This window comes from Macaca thibetana, chromosome X (genome assembly GCF_024542745.1).
Source record: "Macaca thibetana thibetana isolate TM-01 chromosome X, ASM2454274v1, whole genome shotgun sequence".
NCBI classification, from domain to species: domain Eukaryota; kingdom Metazoa; phylum Chordata; class Mammalia; order Primates; family Cercopithecidae; genus Macaca; species Macaca thibetana.
Window position 1 is genome coordinate 149,597,518 of NC_065598.1, and position 25,598 is coordinate 149,623,115.

Sequence of the window (25,598 nt, forward strand, 5' to 3'; positions counted from 1 at the left end):
TAAAAATTCAACATAGAAAATAAACAAAGTAAAAAAATGTTTTAAAATTCCATGACCTGCTGAACAAAGCAAAAATTTGATCCTATGGTAGGATTAGTAAATTTGATGAACCTATAACAAAGCTGATAAACTTAAAATAGTTAAAATATAAATTAAAATATCAGGTATGAAAAGGGAGGCATCAGCACAGACATTATAAGGATGACAAAAGAACATTACAAATAACTTACTTCAAGTAAATTAAACAACTTAGTTGAAATGGACATATTTCTAGAAAAACACAACTGATAAAAACTGATACCAGAAGAAATAGAAAATAACATTAAATACGAAAGAATAAATTTTACAAAAATGTGCAAGACCTGTACACTAAAATTTTACAAAAATATTGCCAAGAGAAAATTTAAAAGATCTAAATAAATAAATAAATAAATAAATAAATAAATAAACAAACAAACAAACTATGCTCATGGACAGGAATGCTCAATATTGTTTAGATGTATGCTCCCCCAAATGGATCTATAGAGTCAATGTAATTCCTATCAAAACCTCAGAAGATATTTTTGTTGATAAAATTAACAAGATGATTCTAAAATTTATATAAAAATCAAAGAGAGAAAAGTTGGAGGAATTATACTAACAAATATTAAAACTTACTATAAAGTAATACGTTACTGGTACAAAGACAGACCAATAAGTCAATGGAATATAAGAGATCAGGGGTTGGCAAACTTTTTCTGTAAAAAGCAACATAGTAAATATTTTAGGTTTGTAGATACATATGGTCCATGATACATATTATTTGTTTTTTTGCTGTCTTTTTGTTTTGTGTGACAATTCTTTAAAAATGTAAAAAAATTCTTAGCTCAATGCCATATAAAAACAGGCTGCAAATTTGGCTTGTGGAACATAACCTACCCCTAAAATAGAGTACAGAAACAAAGCTATAGTGATATGGTCATCAGATTCATGGCAAAGACAACAGTGCAATTCAGTGAGGAAATTATTTTTTTCCAACAATTGGTGCTAAAGCAATTGAATATCCATATGGAAAAATGAACTTTTATCTGCATCGCTCCATCAAAATTCATTAAAAATGAATCATAAACTTAATTGTGAACAATAGAACAATCAGACTTCTAGAAGAAAATATTTAAAATATGTAGAAAGAATATATAGAAGGATGGCATCATGTTCTTAGGATAGGCAAAAATTTCTGAAACAGAATACAAAACGCACTAACCATAAAAAACTGAAAAATAAGAATTAATTAAATGTAAGAACTTCTATTAACCATAATGCACCCTTAAAGGAGTGAAAAGACAAACCACAGACTGGGAGAAAACATTCACAATACATAAATCCAACCAAGGACTTGTATCTAGGCAAAATAAAGACCCATTCTGACCAAAAACTGACAGGGAAATTTTACCAGCCAACCCACACTGAAGGAAGTTCCAAAGAAGTTTCTTCAGACAAAAAGAAAATGATCATAGATGGAAGCAAGAAATGCAGAAAAGAATGAAAGAAATGAAAGGTGTAAATATATATATATATACACACACACACACACACACACACAAATGATATTGATTACATAAAACAATAATAATGTCTTATGGGGTTTAAAATAGATATAGAATTCAAATAAATGACAAGAGTACAAAAGGTAGGAGTAAGAAATGGCGTCATGTTGTTTGAAAGTCTTTGCATTGTCTGGGAAGTGGTAACAAATTAAATTAGACTTTAGTAAGTCAAGAATGCATGCCGTAACCTTTAAGATATCCCATATGAAACAGTAGAAGAATGTAAACTAACAAATGAATAGAGTGAAAATGAAATAATAAAATAATAATAAATAATAATAAAGACTCAATTCCAAAGGAAAGAAAGCAGAGAAAAACGATAATAAAACAGGTGGGACAACTAGAAAGCAAATAAGATGCGAGATTTAAATCCAAATATATCAGTAAATCCACTGAGCGTAAAGGATCAATTACATCAACTAAAAGATCAATATTATCAGACTGGATAATAAAATAAAAACCAATTATTTGTTGTTTACAAGAGACGCATGCAACTGTAAGAATGGGGAAAGACTGCAAATAAAAGTAAGGAAAAAAGAAATACTGTACACAAACTAAAATAAAGCATATGTAATAATATCAGACAAAGTAGATTTTAAGATGATGAACATTAGTAGATTTAAAGAGGAGGATTTTATAATGACAAAAGGGGCATACCCCAAAGGATATAACAATTATACATTTGTACATACTAGTAATACAGTCTCAAAATATATTTTAAAATTGACAGAATTAGATAGACAAAATCACAATATAGTAGGAGATATTAACACATCACTCTAACTGATAGAAGAAACAAAACTTAATTGGAATTTTTATGTAGAAAATCACTGTCTTTGGTTCTCCTTTCTTACTGAACCAAAGACAGTGATTTTCTAGAAGTCAAGTGAAGAAAGTTTCAAGAAGAAAGTGACCAACTCCATCAACTGATGCTGAGAGGTCTGGTAGGTCAAGGTTTGGGAATTGTTGAAATTGGCAAGTTAGAGGTCAATTTTGACTTATTCCTTGAAAAGAACTTGTTCAGTGGAATGGTGCAAATGAAAGCCTCAACTGTACCCTCAAGTACACTAGGACATAAAATTATGATTTTTATTTTATTTTATTTTGAGATGGAGTCTTGCTCTTGTCGCCCAGGTTGGAGGGCAATGGCATGATATCAGCTCACTGCAACCTCTGCCTCCCGGGTTCAAGTGATTCTCCTGCCTCAGCCTCCAGAATAGCTGGGATTACAGGCACACACCACCACGCCCAGCTAATTTTGTATTTTTAGTAGAGACTGGGTTTCTCCATGTTGGTCAAGCTGGTCTCGAACTCCTGACCTCAGGTGATTCGCCTGCCTTGGCCTCCCAAAGTGCTGGGATTACAGGTGTGAGCCACCATGCCTGGCCAAAATTATGATTCTTATGGGCAAGTTTTCTCAAACCTTCAAGAAATCCATGGTTCCTGGATTATTTAAACTGTTTTGGAACATAGAAAAAATGGTATGCTTGTGATTTCTGTACAAAGCTAGTATAATTCTAATATTAAAAATATTAAAATGGCACAAAAAGGCAAAGGAGTTAATCTCATTTATTAATATAGATGTACATTATTCTAAATAAAATATAAAAATAGTGCTTAACAATATATTAAAAGAGTAATATACCCTTAGCTCATATTCTAAGATAATTCTCAGAAGACAAGGTTTGATTTGCTTTTTTAGAAAGGAGAAATATTGTTAAATATATATACCTCTCTTCCACCCATTCTCTCAATATTATATCACAAGTTTTGGTTAAATCAATTTCTGGTATTCATATCATTATAACTATGTAAACATTTGTTCACAGATGAGCCATGTAGTGTACTATGCTTAAATATTTTTCTTGTAAAATTTTGTTTATACTGGGGTTAATAATTGGCTCATTTTTTGTTTTACTAGTTTTTCTGTATACTTATTACTACTTCACCCTTAAACTGACAGAACCATGAAACTCCTTTCAACACAATTATCTTATCATCTGCCAAATCAGCTCAATGTCTCCTGTATTTTCATCACCTTTAGACTTTGTTTTGCTTCTCCCATATAGACTGGTTGTTCAATTAAGCCTGCTACACAGGTGTTAGTCTGGGATCTTCATTGACCCTCCTCCTGGGAATTCGCTTTGCCTGTCTATTGTGTTGCATACCCTGAATCCTGGATCCCAAGATTTTCCTTTTCATTGATTCGCTTTATCATCTTGGTAGAGTACATCCTCTAGTATTTTCCCAAGAATATAAAAATTGCACAGGAGATAAATTTTTCAGAGTTTGCTGACAAGTTTTGTAGAGAAGTGGCATTTTGTAGAGAAGTGGCAGGCAATGATCATCCCAGAACAAAAAGGGGGAAGAGAAAAAAGCAGAACTCTAAATAGTTTTTTCTAATCCATTTTCTCATTGTTGCATACAATGCCCTGCTCTTCATTTTGCAGCCACCCACCTCCCCTACATACATATCATTTCAATACAACCATAAAAAGGGGCAGCTGTTGTGGAAAACATTCTGGCAGTTAGTTCCTGAAAAAGTTAAACATAGAATTGCCATGTGACTCAGAAATTCTACTCCTGAGTACATACCTCAAATAATTGAAAACAAGTGTTTAAACAAATACTTGTACATGAATTTTCATAATAGCACTACTCACAATAGCCGAAAGGTGAAAATGACCCAACTATTCATCAATAGATGAGTGGATAAGCAAAATGTTTTCTATCCATACAATGGACTACTATTCATCCATAAAAAGAATGATGTACTGATACATGCTACAGTGTGAATGAATCTTGAAAACAATATGCTAAGTGAAATAAATCAGATACAGAGGGCAAATATTGTATGGTTCCATTTATATGAAATGTCCAGAATAGAGAAATCTACAGACAGAAAGTAGATCAGCAGTTGCCAGGGGCTGGGAGAGGAGGAAATAGGGAGTGACTTCATAATGGGTATGGGGTTTCAATAAAATAAACAAATAAAAGGGACCAGACTTTACCATATTAAACACAGGAAATCTTCCTTAGGCATTTTGTTTAGTTTGAGCTTTGTAATCAATGATACTATATTAAAATTTCCCATCAAAGAATATAAAACAGAGTTTTAATTTGTCTTTAGAAGTAAGTGATCACCAAAGTAGCTTAAATGTTTCTCAAATTATTGATATCTAATATTTTTCTCTGCCTACACAAACACACACACATTTTCTCTCTTTGTTTTAGACAATTACAACCATATTATACATATCATTCTATAATAGGTTTATTATATTGTATATATGTTTTTCCACCTAGTTGTGAATATTTTCAATGTCATTAGATATTCTTCCATTTAATCATTTTTAATGGCTTCACAGGATTCTTACAATATGGACAAGCCACACTTAACTAATCCCCTATTGTTGGACATTTACATTTCCTCCAAGTGTTTACTAGTCCCTTTATAGGTAGTTCTGCCATATATACCCTTGTATACAATCTTTTTGCATTTATTTATTTGTTTATTTATTTAGAGACAAAGTCTCACTCTGTCGCCCAGGCTGGAGTGCAGTGGCATGATCTCAGCTCACTGCAACCTCCGTCTCCTGGGCTCAAGCAATTCTCCTGCCTCAGCCTCCTGAGTAGCTGGGATTACAGGCGCCTGCCACCTCGCCAAGCTAATTTTTTTTGTATTTTTAGTAGAGACAGGGTTCTCCCATGTTGGCCAGGCTGGTCTCAAACTCCTGACCTCAGGTGACCCGCTCACCTCGGCCTCCCAAAGTGCTGGGATTATAGGCGTGAGCCACTGTGTCCGGCCCATTCATTTATTTTTACATATTTTTAAAGTATCTACTATATGCCAGGCACCATAGATATTGGGGATATGGTGATTAACAAGATAGACTAGGTCTCTGCTCTCAGAGAGCTTACAACTTAGTTGGGAGACAGATAAAGACATAAACACACAAACATAAATAAGCAAGATACTTTCAGAGATGTTACTGGGGTTCTTCCAGGTTCCTCACTCACTTCCCACAAAAATATATCACTTGAAGTAATATAAGTTTCCAGGTATGAAAGTAAATGTGTGATTATGTATGATGACATTAGTTTTTATTCTCTAGAAACTTCCCCATGAGCACTTATCTCCAGAAATGCTGTAAGAGTAAGACAGTAACTACAATCTGCAGGTAGTTCTATGTTCTTCCCTCTGTAGATGGTGGGGGTTGGAGGGGCCAGGAAGCATGCACTGGCCTAGTGCTTGTTAGTAAGCTGCGTGAACATAGAAGTCTGTGTTGGACTTAGGGTTGATAGTCTCAAAAGCCTTGCAGTGGTTATTGAGGGAGAGAGAGAAAGAGATGCTGAAAGCCACATTTGTTCTGGAGGCCTCACAGTGGTTTGGGGATATATGTGCAGAAGATTACTATGCATTTCCCAAGGTCTTCTAGGTGGTATTTATCCAGCAATACCAATGTTCACAAGGCACATACAAATATTCACAAGCCTTGTGAAAATGAGGTTCACATGTTCATTGCATATTTAAATATATGTTTACAACTATAGTTTAGCAAACACATTTGAAAATTAGGCTTTTCAGTGGGCTTGAGGTATACTCCAGTGTGACACCAGCTGTAGTGGCCATGGGAGTGCCTGTGCCACTCCTTCCTGAACTCCAGGTGATGCAGTGCAGGGAAACACAGCTTCCACTTGGGAGAAGGAGAGGGAAGAATACAGAGGACTTTGTCTCGCAACTTGGGTACCAGCTCAACTACAGTAAAATAAAGCACCAGGCAGATTTTTGAACCCCCCAATCCTAGGCCTTTGCTTCTGGATGGCATTTCTAGACCCACCCTGGGCCAGAAGGGGATTCACTGCCCTGGAGGGATAGACCAAGTCCAGGCAAGATTTACCACCTGATAGCTAAAGTGGCCTTGGGCCTTGAATAAACAGCAGCAGTAACTGGGCAGTAGCAGTCATGGGCCTTGGGGAGCCTAGGTATTGCACTGGCCTGAGAGACTATGGGATTCAGGTGCAACCCACCACAATGCCAGCTGTGGTGACCATGGGAATGCTTGCATCACCCCTCCCCCAACTTCAGGCAAGCCAGCATGGAGAGAGACTCCTGCCTGGAGGAAAGTGAGGGAAGAGAGTAAGAGACTTTTCCTGGGAATCCAAGGAATTCTCCCTTATCTTCCCCAAGTCCACCAAGTCTGTATATCTAGGAGTCTGCAAAAGTTGCAGCATTCCTGGGCTTAGAGTACCCCCAAGTGCTGAAATGACCATAGTCATCTAAATAACAACACTCAATCCCCTTTGAATTTTTGGAAAGCCCTCTCAAGGATGGGTACAAATAAGCCCAGCCTGTGAAGTTTGGAATAAATACATAACTCTTCAATGACCAGACATGAATGAACACCCACAAGTATAAAAAACAACAAAGAAAATATGACCTCACCAAATGGACTAAATAAGGCACCAATGACCAATCCTGGAGTGATGGAGATATGTGACCTGTCAGACAGGGAATTCAAAGTAGCTGTCTTGGCTGGGCATGGTGGCTCATGCCTGTAATCCCAAAACTTTGGGAGGCCAAGACAGGTGGATCACTTGAGCCCAGGAGTTTGAAACCAGCCTGAACAATAGGGCAAAACCCTGTCTCTACTATTTTCTATCTATCTATCTATCTATCTATCTATCTATCTATCTATCTATCTATCTATCCATCCATCCATATACTGGGTGTGGTGGCACACACCTATAGTCCCAACTACCTGGGAGGCCGAGGTGAGAGAATCACCAAATCACCTGAGCCAGGGAAGTCGCGGCTGCAGGTTACAGAGTAAGACATATATATATGTGTATATATAGTAAGACATATATATAGTAAGACATATATATATGTGTGTGTATATATATATATAGCTGTCTTGAGGAAGTTCAATGAACTTCAAGATAACACAAAGGAGGAATTCAGAAATCTACCACAGAAACTTAACAAAGACATTGAAATGATTTTAAAAATCAAGAAGAAATTCTAGAGCTGAAACATTTACTAGACAAACTGAAAAATGAATGAGTCTCTCAACAGCAGAATTGATCAAGCAGAAGAAAGAATTAGTGAGTTTGAAGACAGGCTATATGAAAATACATAGAGGAGAAAAAAGAAAAAAAGTTAAAAAAGAAGAAAGCATGCCTACGAGATCTAGAAAATAGCCCACAAGGGCAAATCTAAGAGCTATTGGCCTTAAAGAGGATGTAGAGAAAAAGATCATGGTAGAAAGTTTATTAAAAGAAATAATAATAGAGCTCTTCCAAGATGGCCAACTAGATATAGTCAGGAAGAGGATCTCCCAACAAGAAACCAGATTATCGAGAAGACACTCCAAGCAGATCTATGGGAAGGAAGGCATTGAGAGTGGACTGAGGGAGGATACAGACCCTGGGCTGAAGGGGAAGGAATCTTGGAACCCTGCATGGGGGCTGCCAAGCACCAGGACTCATTCCTGGCCCCAAGTAGCTCCTGGTGAATGGATGAGTTAAATAGGCAAGGAGTGGCTCATTCTCACCACGGACCCCCAGAATCCTAGCTGAAGAAGACTCCTTGACCCCCATGGGCATTTCAACTGACAGGGAGAGCTGCTTGGAGAGGTGGACAGGACAGAATTCCAGCCTTTGCGGAGCCTAGAGGGTTTGGCATGGGAAGGGTTGCAGTGGAGCACGGCCAGGGATGCCCATCCCCCAAGGCTCACCATGTTCTTCTAGGTGGCTTCGGCCTTTGTTGACTATCAGACCTGGACAGAGCAGGGCAGTCTTGCCTGTGGGATGGGGCCAGTCTGATCTGAGCACCCTCTGTCTGCCAGCCTCTGTTGGGGTCCCTACGTGGCTGCACCCACTTGCAGTGCAGCCTTGGATGCTCAACCAGGGCACTTCCTGGTGGCCACCACCATAGCTCCTTTACTGGCAGACCCTGCCTAATCATTGGAGAGCTTCAGTAGATGGGCCTCTGCCAACTCACACCCACTCACCTGCAGCCTCCCCTCACCACTTTGCCGGCATAAACTCGGCCACAGCCTCCCTCCACTGCTTTGCTGATGCGCAGGGCATGTGGACCTTATCATCCTGTTGCCACCAGTGCACGTGCATGTGAATGTTGCTACCACTCCTTTTCCCTCACCAGCATGTGCACACACACACCCTGCTGTGATTGGCACACATGCACCCTGCCACACTACCATCAGAATACACACAAGCATATAGCCCACTGCCACTGCCCCAATGAAGCAATTTGGCTGGCACCGTCCCCCTCCCCCCCCACCATTGGAGTGTTCTCGCCAGTGGACTGGGAACACCTCAACTCCTCCAGTGCAGCAGGTGCTTAACCTCAAAGGGCCAGAGAACAAAGCTGTGGGCCTGGTACCAGCACCCCTGGGATAGAGCACATAGCCCAGGTGTGCTGAACTGAGCCTTGGCCCCCTGAAATTTTCCAGAAACGAAGCCAGTCAGCTGAACCCAATTTATATCACAGTCAAACCCTCACTGGCCTCAAAGAATATGAAAGCAAAAACAGAAACTTCAAAGATTAAAGGAACATTAGCCCACACAGATGAGAAAAAAACCTGTTCAGTAATTCTGGCAACTAAAAAAGCCAGAATGTCTTCTTATATCCAAATAACTGCACTAGCTCCCCAGCAATGGCTCTTAACCAGGCTGAAATGGCTGAAATGACAGGCATAGAATTCAGAACCTGGATAGGAACAAAGATCATCAAGATTCAGGAGAAAGTGGAAACCTAATGCAAGGAATCTAAGGAATCCAATAAAACGATACAAGAGATGAAAGATGAAATAGCAATTTAAAAAAGAACCAAACCGATCTGATAGAGTTGAAAAACTCACTACAAGAATTCCAGTAATAAAATCAGAAGTATTAACAGCAGAATAGATGAAGCTGACGAAAGAATCTCAGAACTCGAAGACTGGTTTATTGAATCAACTCAGTCAAACAAAAATTTTAAAAAGAATGAACAAAACCTCTGAGAAATATAGGATAACTGAAGCAATCCCAAGAAAAAGAACAAAGCCAGAAGCATCGTGCTACCCAACTTCAAACTACACTACAAGACTACAGTAACCAAAACAGTATGGTACTGGTACAAAAACAGATGCATAGACCAATGGAACAGATTAGAGAACCCAGAAATAAAGCTACACACCTACAACCATCTTATCTTTGACAAAGTCAACAAAAACAAGCAATGGGGAAAGGACTTTCTATGCAATAAGTGATGCTAGGATAAATGGCTAGTTGTATGCAGAAGATTGAAACTGGACCTCTTCCTTATACCATATACAAAAATCAACTCCAGATGGATTAAAGACTTAAATGTAAAACCTAAAACTATAAAAATCCTAGAAGAAAGCCTAGAAAATACCATTCTGGGCAAAGTCCCTGACAAAGATTTCATGGCAAAGACCCCAGAAGCAATTGCAACAAAACCAAAAATTGAAAAGTGGGGCCTAATTAAACTACAGAACTTCTGCACAGTAAAAGAAATTATCAATATCAACAGAATAAACAACAAACCAATAGAATGGGAGAAAATATTTGCAAACTAAGTATCTGATAAAGGTCGAATATCCAGAATCTATGAAAAACTTAAATTAACAAGCAAACAAAAATTTTTACAAAGGGCATAGGACATGAACAGACACTTCTCAAAGAAGATAACGCATGTGGCCAACAAATATATGTAAAATTGCTCAACATCACTAATCATTTGAGAAATGCAAATGAAAACCACAATGAGATACCATCTACCAGTCAGAATGCCTGTTATTACAAAGTCAAAAAATAACAGATGCTGGTCAGGTTTTGGAGAAAGGGAACACTTACACACCGCTGGTGGGAATGTAGATTAATTCAGCCACTGTAGAAAGCAGTCTGGAGATTTCTCAAAGAACTTATAAGAGAATTACCATTTGACTGAGCAATCTCATTACTCATTACATACCCAGAAGAATATAAATCATTCTACTATAAAGACACATGCATGTATATGTTCATTGCAGCACTATTCACACTACCAAAGACATGGTTTCAACCTAAATTCCCATCAATGGTGAACTAGATAAAGATATTGTGGTACATATACACCATGGAATATTACACAGCCACAAAAAACAAGATCATGTCCTTTACAGCAACATGGATGGAGTTGGAGGCCATTATCCTAAGCGAATTAATGCAGGAACAGAAAACCAAATACTGCATGATCTCACTTATAAGTGGATGCTAAACATTGAGTACACATGGACACAAAGAAGAGAACAATAAGATGCTGGGGTCTACTTGAGGGTTGAGGGGTGAGGATGAAAAAACTACCTATTCAGTACTATGCTTGTTACCTGGGTGACAAAATAATCGGGCCACCAAACCCCCATGAAATGCAATTTACCCATGTAACAAACCTGCAGGTGTACCCCCTGAAGCTAAAATAAAGTTGGAAAGAAAAAAAAGAAAGAATGACAGAACTTTCCAAACCTAGAGAAAGATATGAATATCCAGGCACAAGAAGTTCAAAGAACATCAAGAAGATTCAACCCAAATAAGACTACCTCAAGGCATATAGTAATGAAATCTTAGAGGTCAAAAAAAGTATCTAAATGCAGTAAGGGAAAAGAAGCAAATACCATGTAAAGGAACTCCAATATGTCTAGCAACAGTCATAATAACAGAAACCTTATAGGCCAGGGGTAAATGGGATAACCTATTCAAAATGTTGAAGGTAAAAGACTTCCAAACTAGAATATTATATCCAGAAAAGTAATTCTTCAAACATTAAGGAGAAATAAAGACTATTCCAGACAAATAAAAGCTAAGGAATTTAATCAACACTGGACCTATCTTATAAGAAATGGTAAAGAGAGTTCTTCAATCTGAAAGAAAAGGATGGCAAAGAGTAAGAAGAAAGGATCTGAAGGCACAAAACTCACTGGCAATAGTAAGTACACAGACAAATACAGAATACGCTAGCACTGTAATTGCAGTGTGTAAACTACTCATATCTTTAGTATGAAGACTAAAAGAAAAGCCTAACAAAAATAAGAGTAACTATAATACAAAATTTTGTTAAGAGACAATGTAAAAAGACATAAATTGAGACAACAAAAAGTCAAAAAGAGGCAGGGGATGGACTTAGATAAAACTAAAAACTATCTTTTTAAGTCCATCCAACTATCTTTTTATGTTTTTTTTTCTTTGAATTGTGACTCAGAGTTAAGTTGTCAGCAGTTTAAAATAGTTGGTTATAAAATGTTACAAGCCTCATGATAACTACAAAGCAGAAACCTATAATAGATACACACACAAAAAATAAGAGATTAAAACATACTACTAGAGGAAATCACTTTTATAGAAAGACAGACAGGAAAGGAAGAAGAGAGGACTAATAAAACAACCATGAATCAAATAACCAAGTGGCACTAGTAACTGCTTACCTAACAATAGTAACATTGAGTGTAAATGAACTAAATTATTGAATGAAAAGACAAAGAGTGGCTGAATGGATGAAAACAAGATTCAACCGTATGCTGCCTGCAAGAAACTCACTTTACCTTATAAAGAAATGCAGACTGAAAATGAAGGCATGGAAAAAGATATTCCATGCAAATAGAAACAAAAAAGCAGGAGTAGCTATATCAGATAAAATAGACTTCAATCCAAAAACAGTGAAAAGAGACAAAGAAGGTCATTATATAATGATAAAGGGGTCAATTCAGCAAGATGAGATAATAATTCTAAATGTATATGCACCCAACACTGGAGCACTGAGATACATAAAGCAAATATTATTAGAACTAAAAAGAGAGATAGACCCCATTACAATAATTGGGCATTTCAATACCCACTTTCAGCACTAGACAGATTACTAGATAGAAAATCAACAAAGAAACATCACACTTAATATGCACTATACACCAAATGGACCTAATAGACACTTACAGAATATTTCATCCAATAGCCACAGAATACACATTTTTTTTCTCCTCAGCATATGAAACATTCTCAAAGACAGATTACATATTAGGCCACAAAACAATTAAAAATATTCCCCCAAAATGAAATCATATCTAGTATCTTTACTGATCTTAATGGAATAAAACTAGAAATCAATAACAAGAGGAACTTTGGAAACTATACGAATACATGGAAATTAACAACATGATTCTGAATGACCATTGGGTCAATGAAGAAATTAGGAAGAAAATTGGCCAGGAGCGGTAGCTCATGCCTGTAATTCCAGCATTTTGGGAGGCCGAAGCGGGTGGATCATGAGGTCAGGAGATCGAGGCCATCTTGGCTAACATGGTGAAACCCCATCTCCACTAAAATACAAAAAATTAGCTGGGTGTGGTGGCAGGCGCCTATAGTCCTAGCTACTCGGGAGGCTGAGGCAGGAGAATGGCGTGAACCTGGGAGGTGGAGCTTGAAGTGAGCCAAGATCGCGCCACTGCACTCGAGCCTGGGCGAGAGTGAGACTCCATCTCAAAAAAAACAAACAAACAAAAAACAAAAAACAAAACAAAACAAAAAAACAAAACAGAAATTAGGAAGAAAATTAAAAAAATTTTTAAACAAGTGAAAATGGAAATACAACATATCAAAACCTATGAAATATAGTAAAAGCAGGACTAAAGGAAAATTGTTAACAATAAATGCCTACATCAAAAAAGTAAAAGAACCTCAAATAAACAGCACAATGATATATTTTAAAGAACTAGAAAAGCAAGAGCAAACCAAACCCACAATTAGTAGAAGGAAAGAAATAATAAAAATGAGAGCAGAAATAAATGAAATTGAAACTAAAATAACAGTAAAAAGATCGGTGAAATGAAAAGTTGGTTTTTAGAAAAGATAAACAAAATTGAGAAACCTCTAGCTAGACTAAGAAAAGAAAAAGATAAGACAGAAATAATTAAAATCATAGACAAAAAAGTAGACATTACAAATGATATCACGGAAATTCAAAGGATCATTAGAAGCTACTATGAGGAAATATATGCCAATAAATTGGAAAACATAGACGAAATGGATAAATTACTATACATATACAACTTACCAAGATTGAACATAAGAAATACAAAACTTGGGCCAGGCACAATGGCTCATGCCTGTAATCTCAGTACTTTGGGAGGCCAAGGAGGGTGGATCGCTTGAGGCCAGGAGTTCGAGACCAGCCTGGCCATCATGGCAAAACCCCATCTCTACTAAAAATACAAAAATTAGCCAGGTGTGGTGGTGCACACCTGTAATCCCAGCTACGTGGGAAGCTCAGGCACAAGAATAACTTGAACCTGGGAGGCAGAGGTTGCAGTGAGCTTAGATTGAATGCACTCCAGCCTGGGTGAAGAACAAGATTTTTAAAAAAAAGAAAAGAGAAGAAAAGAAAAGAAAAGAAAAGAAAGGAAAAGAAAAGAAGAGAGAGAGAGAGAGAGAAAGAAAGAAAGAAAGAAAGAAAGAAAGAAAGAAAGAAAGAAAGAAAGAAGGAAGGAAGGAACTTGAATAGATTAATAACAGTGATGAGCTAGAAATAGTAAAAAAAAAAGTCTCCCAACAAAGAAAAGCTCAGGACCTGATGGCTTCATTGCTGAATTCTACTGAACATTTTTTTTTTTAAAAGAACAAATACCAACTCTCCACAAACTATCCCAAAAATCAAGGAGGAGTAAATACTTCCAAACTGATTCTACAGGCCAGTATTACCCTGAAACCAAACCAGACAAAGACACACACATACACAAAAAGAAACTACAGGCCAATATCTCTGATGAACATTGATGCAAAAATCCTCAACGAAATACTAACAAACCATATTCAACAACACAGTAAAAGATCATTCATCATGATCAAGGGGGATTCATCCCAGGGATGCAAGGATGGTTCAACATATGGAAATGAATCAATGTGATACATCATATCAACAGAATGAAGGACAAAAAACATATGATCATTTCAATTGATGCCAAAAAGATTAAATTCAACATCCCTTCAGGATAAAACTCTCAACAAACCAGGTACAGAAAGCATACCTCAAAACAATAAAGGCCATACATGACAAACTATGGCTAATATCATACCAAATGTGGAAAACTGAAAGCCTTTTCTCTAAGATCTGAAACAAGATAAGGATGCCCACTTTCACCAATTCTATTAAACGTAGTCCTGGAAGTCCAAGCCAGAGCAAGTAATCAAGATAAAGAAATAAAGGGTATCCAAATTGGAAAGGAAGAAGTAAAATTCTCCTTGTTTATAGATGACATAATCTTGTATTTCACATAAAAAAACTAAAGACTCCATCAAAAAGCTATTAGAACTGATAAGCAAATTCAGTAAAGTTGCAGGATACAAAACCAACATGCAAAAGCAGTAGCATTTCTATATATCAAGAGCTAACAACCTGAAAAAGAAATTTTTAAAAAATCACAGAAATACAAACTACCATCAGAGAATACTATAAACACCTCTGTGCAAATAAACTGGAAAATCTAGAAGAAATGGATAATTTCCTGGACACTTACACTCTTCCAAGACTAAACCAGGAAGAAGTTGAATCCCTGAATAGACCAATAGCAGGCTCTGAAATTGAGGCAACAATTAATAGCCTACCAACCAAAAAAAGTCCAGGACCAGATGGATTCACAGCTGAATTCTACCAGAGGTACAAGGAGGAGTTGGTACCATTCCTTCTGAAACTATTCCAATCAATAGAAAAAGAGGGAATCCTCCCTAACTCATTTTATGAGGCCAACATCATCCTGATACCAAAGCCTGGCAGAGACACAACAAAAAAAAGAGAATTTTAGACCAATATCCCTGATGAACATCGATGCAAAAATCCTCAATAAAATACTGGCAAACCGGATTCAGCAACACATCAAAAAGCTTATCCACCATGATCAAGTGGGCTTCATCCCTGGGATGCAAGGCTGGTTCAACATTCGCAAATCAATAAACATAATCCAGCATATAAACAGAACCAAAGACAAGAACCACATGATTATCTCAATAGATGCAGAAAAGGCTTTTGACAAAATTCAACAGCCCTTCATGCTAAAAACGCTCAATAAATTCGGTATTGATGGAACGTACGTCAAAATAATAAGAGCTATTTATGACAAACCCACAGCCAATATCATACTCAATGGGCAAAAACTGGAAAAATTCCCTTGAAAACTGGCACAAGACAGGGATGCCCTCTCTCACCACTCCTATTCAACATAGTGTTGGAAGTTCTGGCCAGGGCAATCAGGCAAGAGAAAGAAATCAAGGGTATTCAGTTAGGAAAAGAAGAAGTCAAATTGTCCCTGTTTGCAGATGACATGATTGTATATTTAGAAAACCCCATTGTCTCAGCCCAAAATCTCCTTAAGCTGATAAGCAACTTCAGCAAAGTCTCAGGATACAAAATTAATGTGCAAAAATCACAAGCATTCTTATACACCAGTAACAGACAAACAGAGAGCCAAATCAGGAATGAACTTCCATTCACAATTGCTTCAAAGAGAATAAAATACCTAGGAATCCAACTTACAAGGGATGTAAAGGACCTCTTCAAGGAGAACTACAAACCACTGCTCAGTGAAATAAAAGAGGACACAAACAAATGGAAGAACATACCATGCTCATGGATAGGAAGAATCAATATCGTGAAAATGGCCATACTGCCCAAGGTTATTTATAGATTCAATGCCATCCCCATCAAGCTACCAATGAGTTTCTTCACAGAATTGGAAAAAACTGCTTTAAAGTTCATATGGAACCAAAAAAGAGCCCGCATCTCCAAGACAATCCTAAGTCAAAAGAACAAAGCTGGAGGCATCACGCTACCTGACTTCAAACTATACTACAAGGCTACAGTAACCAAAACAGCATGGTACTGGTACCAAAACAGAGATATAGACCAATGGAACAGAACAGAGTCCTCAGAAATAATACCACACATCTACAGCCATTTGATCTTTGACAAACCTGAGAGAAACAAGAAATGGGGAAAGGATTCCCTATTTAATAAATGGTGCTGGGAAAATTGGCTAGCCATAAGTAGAAAGCTGAAACTGGATCCTTTCCTTACTCCTTATACGAAAATTAATTCAAGATGGATTAGAGACTTAAATGTTAGACCTAATACCATAAAAATCCTAGAGGAAAACCTAGGTAGTACCATTCAGGACATAGGCATGGGCAAAGACTTCATGTCTAAAACACCAAAAGCAACGGCAGCAAAAGCCAAAATTGACAAATGGGATCTCATTAAACTAAAGAGCTTCTGCACAGCAAAAGAAACTACCATCAGAGTGAACAGGCAACCTACAGAATGGGAGAAAATTTTTGCAATCTACTCATCTGACAAAGGGCTAATATCCAGAACCAACAAAGAACTCAAACAAATTTACAAGAAAAAAACAAACAACCCCATCAAAAAGTGGGCAAAGGATATGAACAGACATTTCTCAAAAGAAGACATTCATACAGCCAACAGACACATGAAAAAATGCTCATCATCACTGGCCATCAGAGAAATGCAAATCAAAACCACAATGAGATACCATCTCACAGCAGTTAGAATGGCAATCATTAAAAAGTCAGGAAACAACAGGTGCTGGAGAGGATGTGGAGAAATAGGAACACTTTTACACTGTTGGTGGGATTGTAAACTAGTTCAACCATTATAGAAAACAGTATGGCGATTCCTCAAGGATCTAGAACTAGATGTACCATATGACCCAGCCATCCCATTACTGGGGGTATATACCCAAAGGATTATAAATTATGCTGCTATAAAGACACATGCACACGTATGTTTATTGCAGCACTATTCACAATAGCAAAGACTTGGAATCAACCCAAATGTCCATCAGTGACAGATTGGATTAAGAAAATATGGCACATATACACCATGGAATACTATGCAGCCATAAAAAAGGATGAGTTTGAGTCCTTTGTAGGGACTTGGATGCAGCTGGAATCCATCATTCTTAGCAAACTATCACAAGAACAGAAAACCAAACACCGCATGTTCTCACTCATAGGTGGGAACTGAACAATGAGATCACTCGGACTCAGGAAGGGGAACATCACACACCGGGGCCTATCATGGGGAGGGGGGAGGGGGGAGGGATTGCATTGGGAGTTATACCTGATGTAAATGACGAGTTGATGGGTGCAGCACAGCAACATGGCACAAGTATACATATGTAACAAACCTGCACGTTATGCACATGTACCCTACAACTTAAAGTATAATAATAATAAATAAATTAAAAAAATAATAATAAAAAAATAAAAATAAATAAAAAATCATTTACAATAGCTACAATAAAACTAGATATCTCTATAATGAAAACTAAAATACTGATAAAGGGAATTGAAGAACACACAAAAAAATGAAAAGGTATCTATCCCATGTTAATGGGCTGGAAAAACTCATATTGTTAAAGTAGCAATGCTACCACACTTAATGTAATACCTATCCAAATACCAATGAAGTTTTTCACAGAAATAGAAAAAAGAATCTTAAAATTTGTATGGAACCACAAAAGACTCCAAACAGCCAAAGCAAACCTGAGCAAAATGAACAAAGCTGGAGGCACGACACTACTTGACTTCAAACTATACTACAAAGCTGTAGTAACTAAAACAGCATGGTACTGGCATAAAACCAGAAACATATGCCAGTGGAACACAACAGAGAACCTAGAAATAAATCCACACATTTATAGCCAAACTCATTTTTGACAAAGTACCAAAAACATGCACCAGTGAAAGAGTAGTCTCTTCAATAAATGGTGTGGGAAAACTGGATATACACATGCAGAAGAATGAAACTAGACCCCTATTTCTCACTATATACAAAAATAAAATAAAAATGGCTTAGAGACTTAAATATAAAACCTGAAAGTATGAGACTACTGGAAGAAAACATTGGGGGCATGTGCCAGGACATTGGTGTGGGAAAGATTTTGCAGGTAAGACCTCAAAAGCACAGGGAACTAAAGCAAAAGTAGACAAATGGGATTATATCAAGCCATAAGCTTCTACACAGCAAAAGAAACAATTAACAAAGTGAAGAGATAATCTTAGGATGGGATGAAATATTTGCAAACTATACAACTGAGAGGACGTTAATAACCACAATATATAAGAAACTCTAGTCAACAGCAAAAAAACAAAGAACCCTATTAAAAATGGACAACGATCTGAATAGACATTTCTCAAAAGAAGACATACAGGCCGGGCACAGTGGCTCACGCCTGTAATCCCAGCACTTTGGGAGACTGAGGCCGGTGGATCACGAGGTCAGGAAATCGAGACCATCCTGGCTAACACGGTGAAACCCCGTCTCTACTAAAAATATAAAAAATTAGCTGGGTGTAGTGGTGGGCACCTGTAGTCTCAGGTACTCGGGAGGCTGAGGCAGGAGAATGGCGTGAACCCGGGAGGTGGAGCTTGCAGTGAGCCGAGATCGCACCACTGCACTCCAGCCTGGGCAACAGAGTGAGATTCCATCTCAAAACAAAACAAAAAAAAAAACAAGAAGAAGACATACACATGGTCAACAGGTATATGAAAAAGTGCTCAACATCAATAATTACCAGAGAAATGCAAACCAAAGGCACAATGAGATATTTCACTTCAGTTAAATGGCTTTTATCAAAAAGACAAAAAAATTAATGAATGCTGCTGAGGATGTGGCAAAAGGGGAATGCTTGTACACTGTTGGTGGGAGTGTAAATAAGTACAAATACTGTGGAAAAGAGTAAGGAATTTCCTCAAAAAACTAAAAACTAAAAATAGAACTACTATGTGATCCAGCAATCCCACTGCTGGATATATATCCAAAGACAGGAAATCAAGGTATCAAAGAGAGAGCTGCACACCAACACTTACTACAGCACCATTCACAATAGCTAGGATATAAAATCAACCTAAGTATACATCAACAGATGAATGGATAAAGACAGTGTGGTATATGTACACAATAGAATATTACTCAGCCATTAAAAAGAATGAAATCCTGTCATTTGTGGCAACATGTGTGAGCTTGGATGTCATTATATTAAGTGAAATAAGCCAGGCATAGAAAGACAAATATCACATGTTTTCACTTACATATGAGAGCTTAAAAAGTGGATCTCACAGAGATAGAGAGTAGAATGGTGCTTAACAGAGTTTGGGAAGGGTACGTTGGATGGGGTAGAATGAAGAGAGGTTGATTAATAGGTATAAAATTACACTTAAATAGAAGGAATAAGTTGTAGTGTTCGATATTACAGTAGGGTGACTATAGTTAACAATAATTTATTGTGTAATTCAAAATAACTAGAAGAGTGGAATTGGAATGTTCCTAACAGAAATAATAAGTTTTTGAGGTGATGAATATCCCAGTTACCCTAATTTGATCATTACACATTGTATGCTTGTATGAAAATATCACATGTACCCCCTAAATAGGCACAACTATTATGTATCCATAAAAATTGTAAAAATTAGCCCTTGGCATGTGAAGGCACTTTTTAGAGCAAAGACTCTTAAGTTAAGTACTTGAGTGGGTGCTGTCATTAAAATGCCTGGCAATTACCAGAATCACTTGAACATGTGAGTTACTGGGCAAAAGAGCATATGAATGACTAGTGAAGCATTCACAGCTGTTGGTACAAGAATAATATACATAACTAACCTGGGTTTTCCATCGACATGAAGACAGTTTCTCCTGAGAATGGGAATAGGGTAAGTGTGTCTTCATAGACCATTTTGTGTTTGAAGGTATATCCAGAGAAGAAGACAGAAAGGAAGTCAGTCTGTGCTCCAATGCTTAGAATGTACCAGTATGCCACCTCATGCAAACAAACTGACAACTGCAGACTATCAAAAACATAGCCATTGATGCCTGCAAAAACAATGGGGAAAAAGAGATTTAGTCATATCACAGATTTAGTATTTTGGATTGTGATTGTCATGATACAATTAGGAATTATTGTATGTTATGCCCATTATCTTATTCCCAGGAAGAGATATTATGTCTTCAAAAAAAGTAGATTGTTAATAATCAGTTGGGCCACAATCCCAATGTGAGGAGATAGTCATAAACCATCATGATAAAGATTAATTTGGATGTTTTATGGGAGGCATTTTGATGAGTAGCAGGATGTTTGCATGGTCTTAAAGTATATCCCTTCAAACCATTTATTAATTGCAAGGGTGAAAATGGTAACTACACAGAGGAGAAACCAGAAAAAAAACCTTTGGGTGCTTAAAGTTACCTTAAAGTTATCAAGGTCCAGATTCAAGGAAATTAAAGAAGCAGGACAAGTAGTTACTTGTAGTAGATCCCTGTACCTCAAGGAAGAAATGCCATAAATGACAGCATTGGTTGATACAACTGGAATACCAGCTGTAAATTACAGAAATGTGTTTTATCATTTTGAAGTGTCTGTAATTTCATAACATCATTCTGTTTATGTAAAAGAATATCTTTATTCACAGGAAATGTGCATTAAAGTATCGAGAGGTAAAGGGGTGTGATGTCTGTAACCCATTTTCAAATGGAAAATAAGTAACAGAAGTGTGTATATAAAGAAAAGAAAATCAAAAACAAAATTGCAAAATGTTAAACATTTGTGAATCTGGGTAAAGGGTGTATGCAAGTTCCCTGTATTATTCTTGTAACTTTTCTGTACATTTTAAATTATTTCAAACTAAAGAGCTAAGCAAAAGTAACATTGGCCTTAGACTATAAAGGGAATTGTTTCTGAAAGCCTCTTCCACACATCCATCCATCCATCCATTCAATAAACACTTGTCTACTCTGTTACTAGGTACTGTGTAAGATGGTTGCCCACAAACCACTAAGCAATACTCAGACATTGGCTTAGTATAACTAATTAATAATTGAAGTTTTTTCCTATACAGCATTAAGAGATATTATAAAGATATTATAATTAAAGATGCAGTCTTAATGCAGAATAGATAAATATATCAAACAGAATATAGAGTCCAGAAACTGACAAGATATAAGTGGAAACTTAATATATAATAAAGGCAGCATCTCCAACCAGTACAGTAAAAAAATGAGCTATTTGGTAAATGATAATAGAACATATGACTATCCACTTGGAAAAAATAGATTCCTCTTCGTTTCACATAGCTAACAAAAATAAACTCCTTTTAAATTAATCTGAATTTGGCCTAAGGGTACCTTTGCACTTGAGTCCTTGCACAGCAAAGTTGCAGCCTGGTTTGGTTGATGAACTAACTGAAAGCCTAATTTAGGAATATGCTTTTATAACAAACAGCTCAGTCTCAACCGACTATAGCAGCTGAACTTCCATCAATTGCAGGCGACCAACACCTTCAAATAAGGCAAAAATGCCCAACTGTAATCACTTAAGATGTCTCTAAACCTCACTTCCAATTTCTATCCATACTACGTTGCTGGTTGCTGTTCTGTATTTGGTTCTGAGGGCTATCTGATTCTAGAACCATGTATAAAAGCCAATTATAATCTTTAAAGTACGTTTGTTGTATTTTTGCCTTTTGACACTCCACATGGATTAAATAATTACATGTCTTTTGTAAAATATGTACACACTACTTTTGGCTGCTGTACTAGTCTGCTAGGGCTGCCATAACAATACACCACAGACTGGGAGGCTTAAATAACAGGAATGTGTTTTCTCACAGTTTTGAACACTAAAATTCCAAGATCAAGGTGTTGGCAGGTTTGGTTTTTACTGAGGCCTCTCCTTGGCTTGGTCTTTCCTCTGTGCATATGCATCCCTGGTGTCTCTGTGTGTACACATTTCCTCCTCCTCCTCCTCCTCCTCCTCCTCCTCCTCCTCCTCCTCCTCTTCCTCCTCCTCCTCCTCCTCTTCCTCCTCCTCCTCCTCCTCCTCCTCCTTCTTTTTTGAGATGGAGTCTTGGTCAGTCCACCAGGCTGGAGTGCAGTGGCGTGATCTCAGCTCACTGCAACCTCTGCCTCCTGGGTTCAAGCGATCTCCTGCCTCAGTCTCTCGAGTAGCTGGGACTACAGGAGCTTGCCACCATGTCCAGCTAATTTTTGTATTTTCAGTAGAGACGGGGTTTCACTGTGTTAGCCAGGATGGTCTTGATCTCTTTACCTCGTGATCTGCCCGCCTTGGCCTCCCAAAGTGCTGGGATTACAGGCGTGAGCCACCGCGCCTGGCCCACATTTCCTCTTCTTATAAGGGCCACTAGTCATATTGGATTGGGGCCCATCATAACAACCTCATTTTAACTTAATAAACCCCTTAAAGACCCTATCTCCAAATACAGTCACATTCTGAAATATCAGTGTTAGGGCTTCAGCATATGAATTCTAGGGGACATGATTCAGGTATATACTAGGAGTAGATTTCCTGAGTCAATAGGGTATGCCTATGTTTGGCTTTAGATACTCCCAAAGTAAGTGCACAAATTTCCATCCTGACCAGAAATGTATGAGAGTTCTGATTACTCCACATCTTTACCAATACTTGGTATGGACAGTCTTTTTAATTTTAGCCATTCTGATGTATCTCATTGGTGGTTTTGTTTTTTTTAATATCATACTATCCAGTTTATTCTTTAACTTGCATAATGGTTATCTGAAATCAGGCTTAATTACTAGAATGGCTGATTCTTCTCTATCCAATCTTTTTAAATTTATTTTTTAATTGACAGGGAAAAATAGAATATGTTATGATGTACATCACAATGTTTATATATTTATATATTGGAATGGGTAACTTATTAACTGTAGTCACCATAGTGTACAATAGATGTCTTTAATTTATTCCTCTTGTCTAACTGGAAATGTGTGGCAAAGTCTTTATCTCTCTGCATTTCTGAAGGACACATTTTCTGAATAAAGTTTTCTCAATACTTGGAATATATCATCCCACCCTCTTCTGACCTGTAAAATTTCTGCCTTATTGGAATTTCCTTATATGTGGTTTGCTCCTTTTTTGTTGTTGCTTTCAGGATTCTCTCTTTGTCTTTGATATTTGACAGTTTGATTGTAATGTGTCCTCATATAGTCTTGTTTGAATCTAATCTGACTAGCGATCCTTGATCTTCTTGTACGTGGATATATACATCTTTCCCCAGATTTGGAAAGTTTTTTGCTATCATTTCTTTAAATACACTTTCTTCCATTTTGTCTGTCTCTTCTCCTAGTTACCCACATCAGAAATTTGGTAATCATCCTTGAATCCTCTTAGTCCTTTACCAAACATAGCTAATTATTTACCAAATCATGTGCATTCTATCTTCTAAACTTGTCCCTTCCTCTTCATTCCTACTGAAATTTCCCTATCATTTGTAGGATCCATCTACAAAATAAATCCTACAATTTTTTTAAAACACAAAATTATAAAACAAACGTCTAGGTCATGAAATACAATATTACTGGTATCCCCACAAAACACATGTGTTTATTCTCAAATGAACTCTTCTAAGAGGTAGCCACTATCCCATCTTTTATGATAATCATGTCCTTACTAACCTTTATACTTTTCTTCCTCTGTATCCCTAAACTATGTAAGTTCATTTTGCCCATTGTTGAACTTTATGTAAATAATATAATACTGTATATATTCTTTTGAGACTTACCATTTTACTAAAAATTGTCTTTGTGATACTTATTCATATTGTTGTGTATAGCTTTATTTTTGTGAATCTTCATTGTCACATAGTATTTCATTGTATGAAAATAGATTATCCATTTTACTGCTAATGGAAATAGGAGTGGTTTATGGTTTGGGTCTCTCTCCTCCTGGTCCTTTTTTTGTTCTTCTTTTCTTATACCTCTGTCTTAGCATCTTTCTCCCTGGACTCTTCCTCTGAAGATCCTTCCCCCGTGTCTCTTGGTCTCTGCCTTTGTGTCTCTCCCTGTGCTTTCCCAGACTCTTTTTCTCAACTCCAATCTCTTCTCTCTCGATTTCAGACTCTTATCTCCACCAAAAGCTATATTAGAAATCCCAGAGGAAAAAAAATTTGTTTTCTCCCAATACCTATATATCATTTTCAGTGAAAATGTTTTTTGGCTCTACTTATGTCACTATATCTCTTTTGTTTTAACCACTGTCTCCATGAAAATGAGATGGTTTAACTGTCTAGATACTGTGACAGGTGCACATCCTACTTGGAAAAATATGTGGTGGGAAAGGGAGCAATTATGAATAGAAAAAATAAAATAAAATAAAAGAACAATACCCTGCACTATGTAAAAAATAAAAATGCAACTCAAAGGACTAAACAACCTTAAAATTTTTAGAATAATGGATAGTAAAGTACTTTAACTCTGGAGAATAATATATCACTATTACTAGAAATTCAAACTAAATATGAGGCTCAACCCAAAGTTAAAGGGCTAAAGCTTTGAGATGAGGGGAATAGAATTGTAACATATGCCACATTCTGGTAGGTGAGTATAACCCACATTACAACTTTTCAAGGTTCCCATGCATTTTGTTCAGGATTTTTTTTTTTTTTTTTTTTTTTTTTTTTTTTTTTTTTTTTTTGAGACAGTCTCGCTCTGTCGCCCAGGCTGGAGTGCAGTGGCACAGTCTCAGCTCATTGCAAGCTCCACCTCCCGGGTTCACGCCATTCTCCTGCCTCAGCCTCCCGAGTAGCTGGGACTACAGGCGCCCGCCACCACACCTGGATAATTTTTTGTATTTTTAGTAGACACAGGGTTTCACTGTGTTAGCCAGGATGGTCTTGATCTCCTGACCTCATGATCCGCCCGCCTCGGCCTCCCAAAGTGCTGGGATTACAGGAGTGAGCCACTGCGCCTGGCCTCTTCAGGATTTTTAGTTGCATCCAGTGGGACACACAGGGAAATGTGTGCTCACTCCATCTTAAACATCTTAATAATCAGAATTTCGAAAGGCATATATTGGTTTTGAAAAGACTATACTACTTATCCACTAATATAGCATGAGAACATTCTTTTATCCACAA

At 37.2% G+C, this 25,598-nt stretch overlaps 2 protein-coding genes across 5 annotated transcripts in view; one reads left to right on the top strand and one right to left on the bottom strand.

Moving 5' to 3' along the window:
- F8 (coagulation factor VIII) overlaps window positions 1-25,598 on the bottom strand; it is a 198,989-nt gene that overhangs the window by 82,678 nt on the left and 90,713 nt on the right. For all 4 annotated transcript variants that reach the window (XR_007722453.1, XM_050775409.1, XM_050775408.1 and 1 more), the window contains one exon: window positions 20,314-20,523. Coding sequence is in view for 3 of the 4 variants with exons in the window: in XM_050775409.1 (XP_050631366.1) it covers window positions 20,314-20,523 (210 nt within the window). In the remaining variant the exon portion in view is untranslated. The remainder of the gene's footprint in view (window positions 1-20,313; window positions 20,524-25,598) is intronic.
- The window catches only part of FUNDC2 (FUN14 domain containing 2), a 192,099-nt gene that overhangs the window by 47,254 nt on the left and 119,247 nt on the right, over window positions 1-25,598 (top strand). The window lies entirely within an intron of this gene.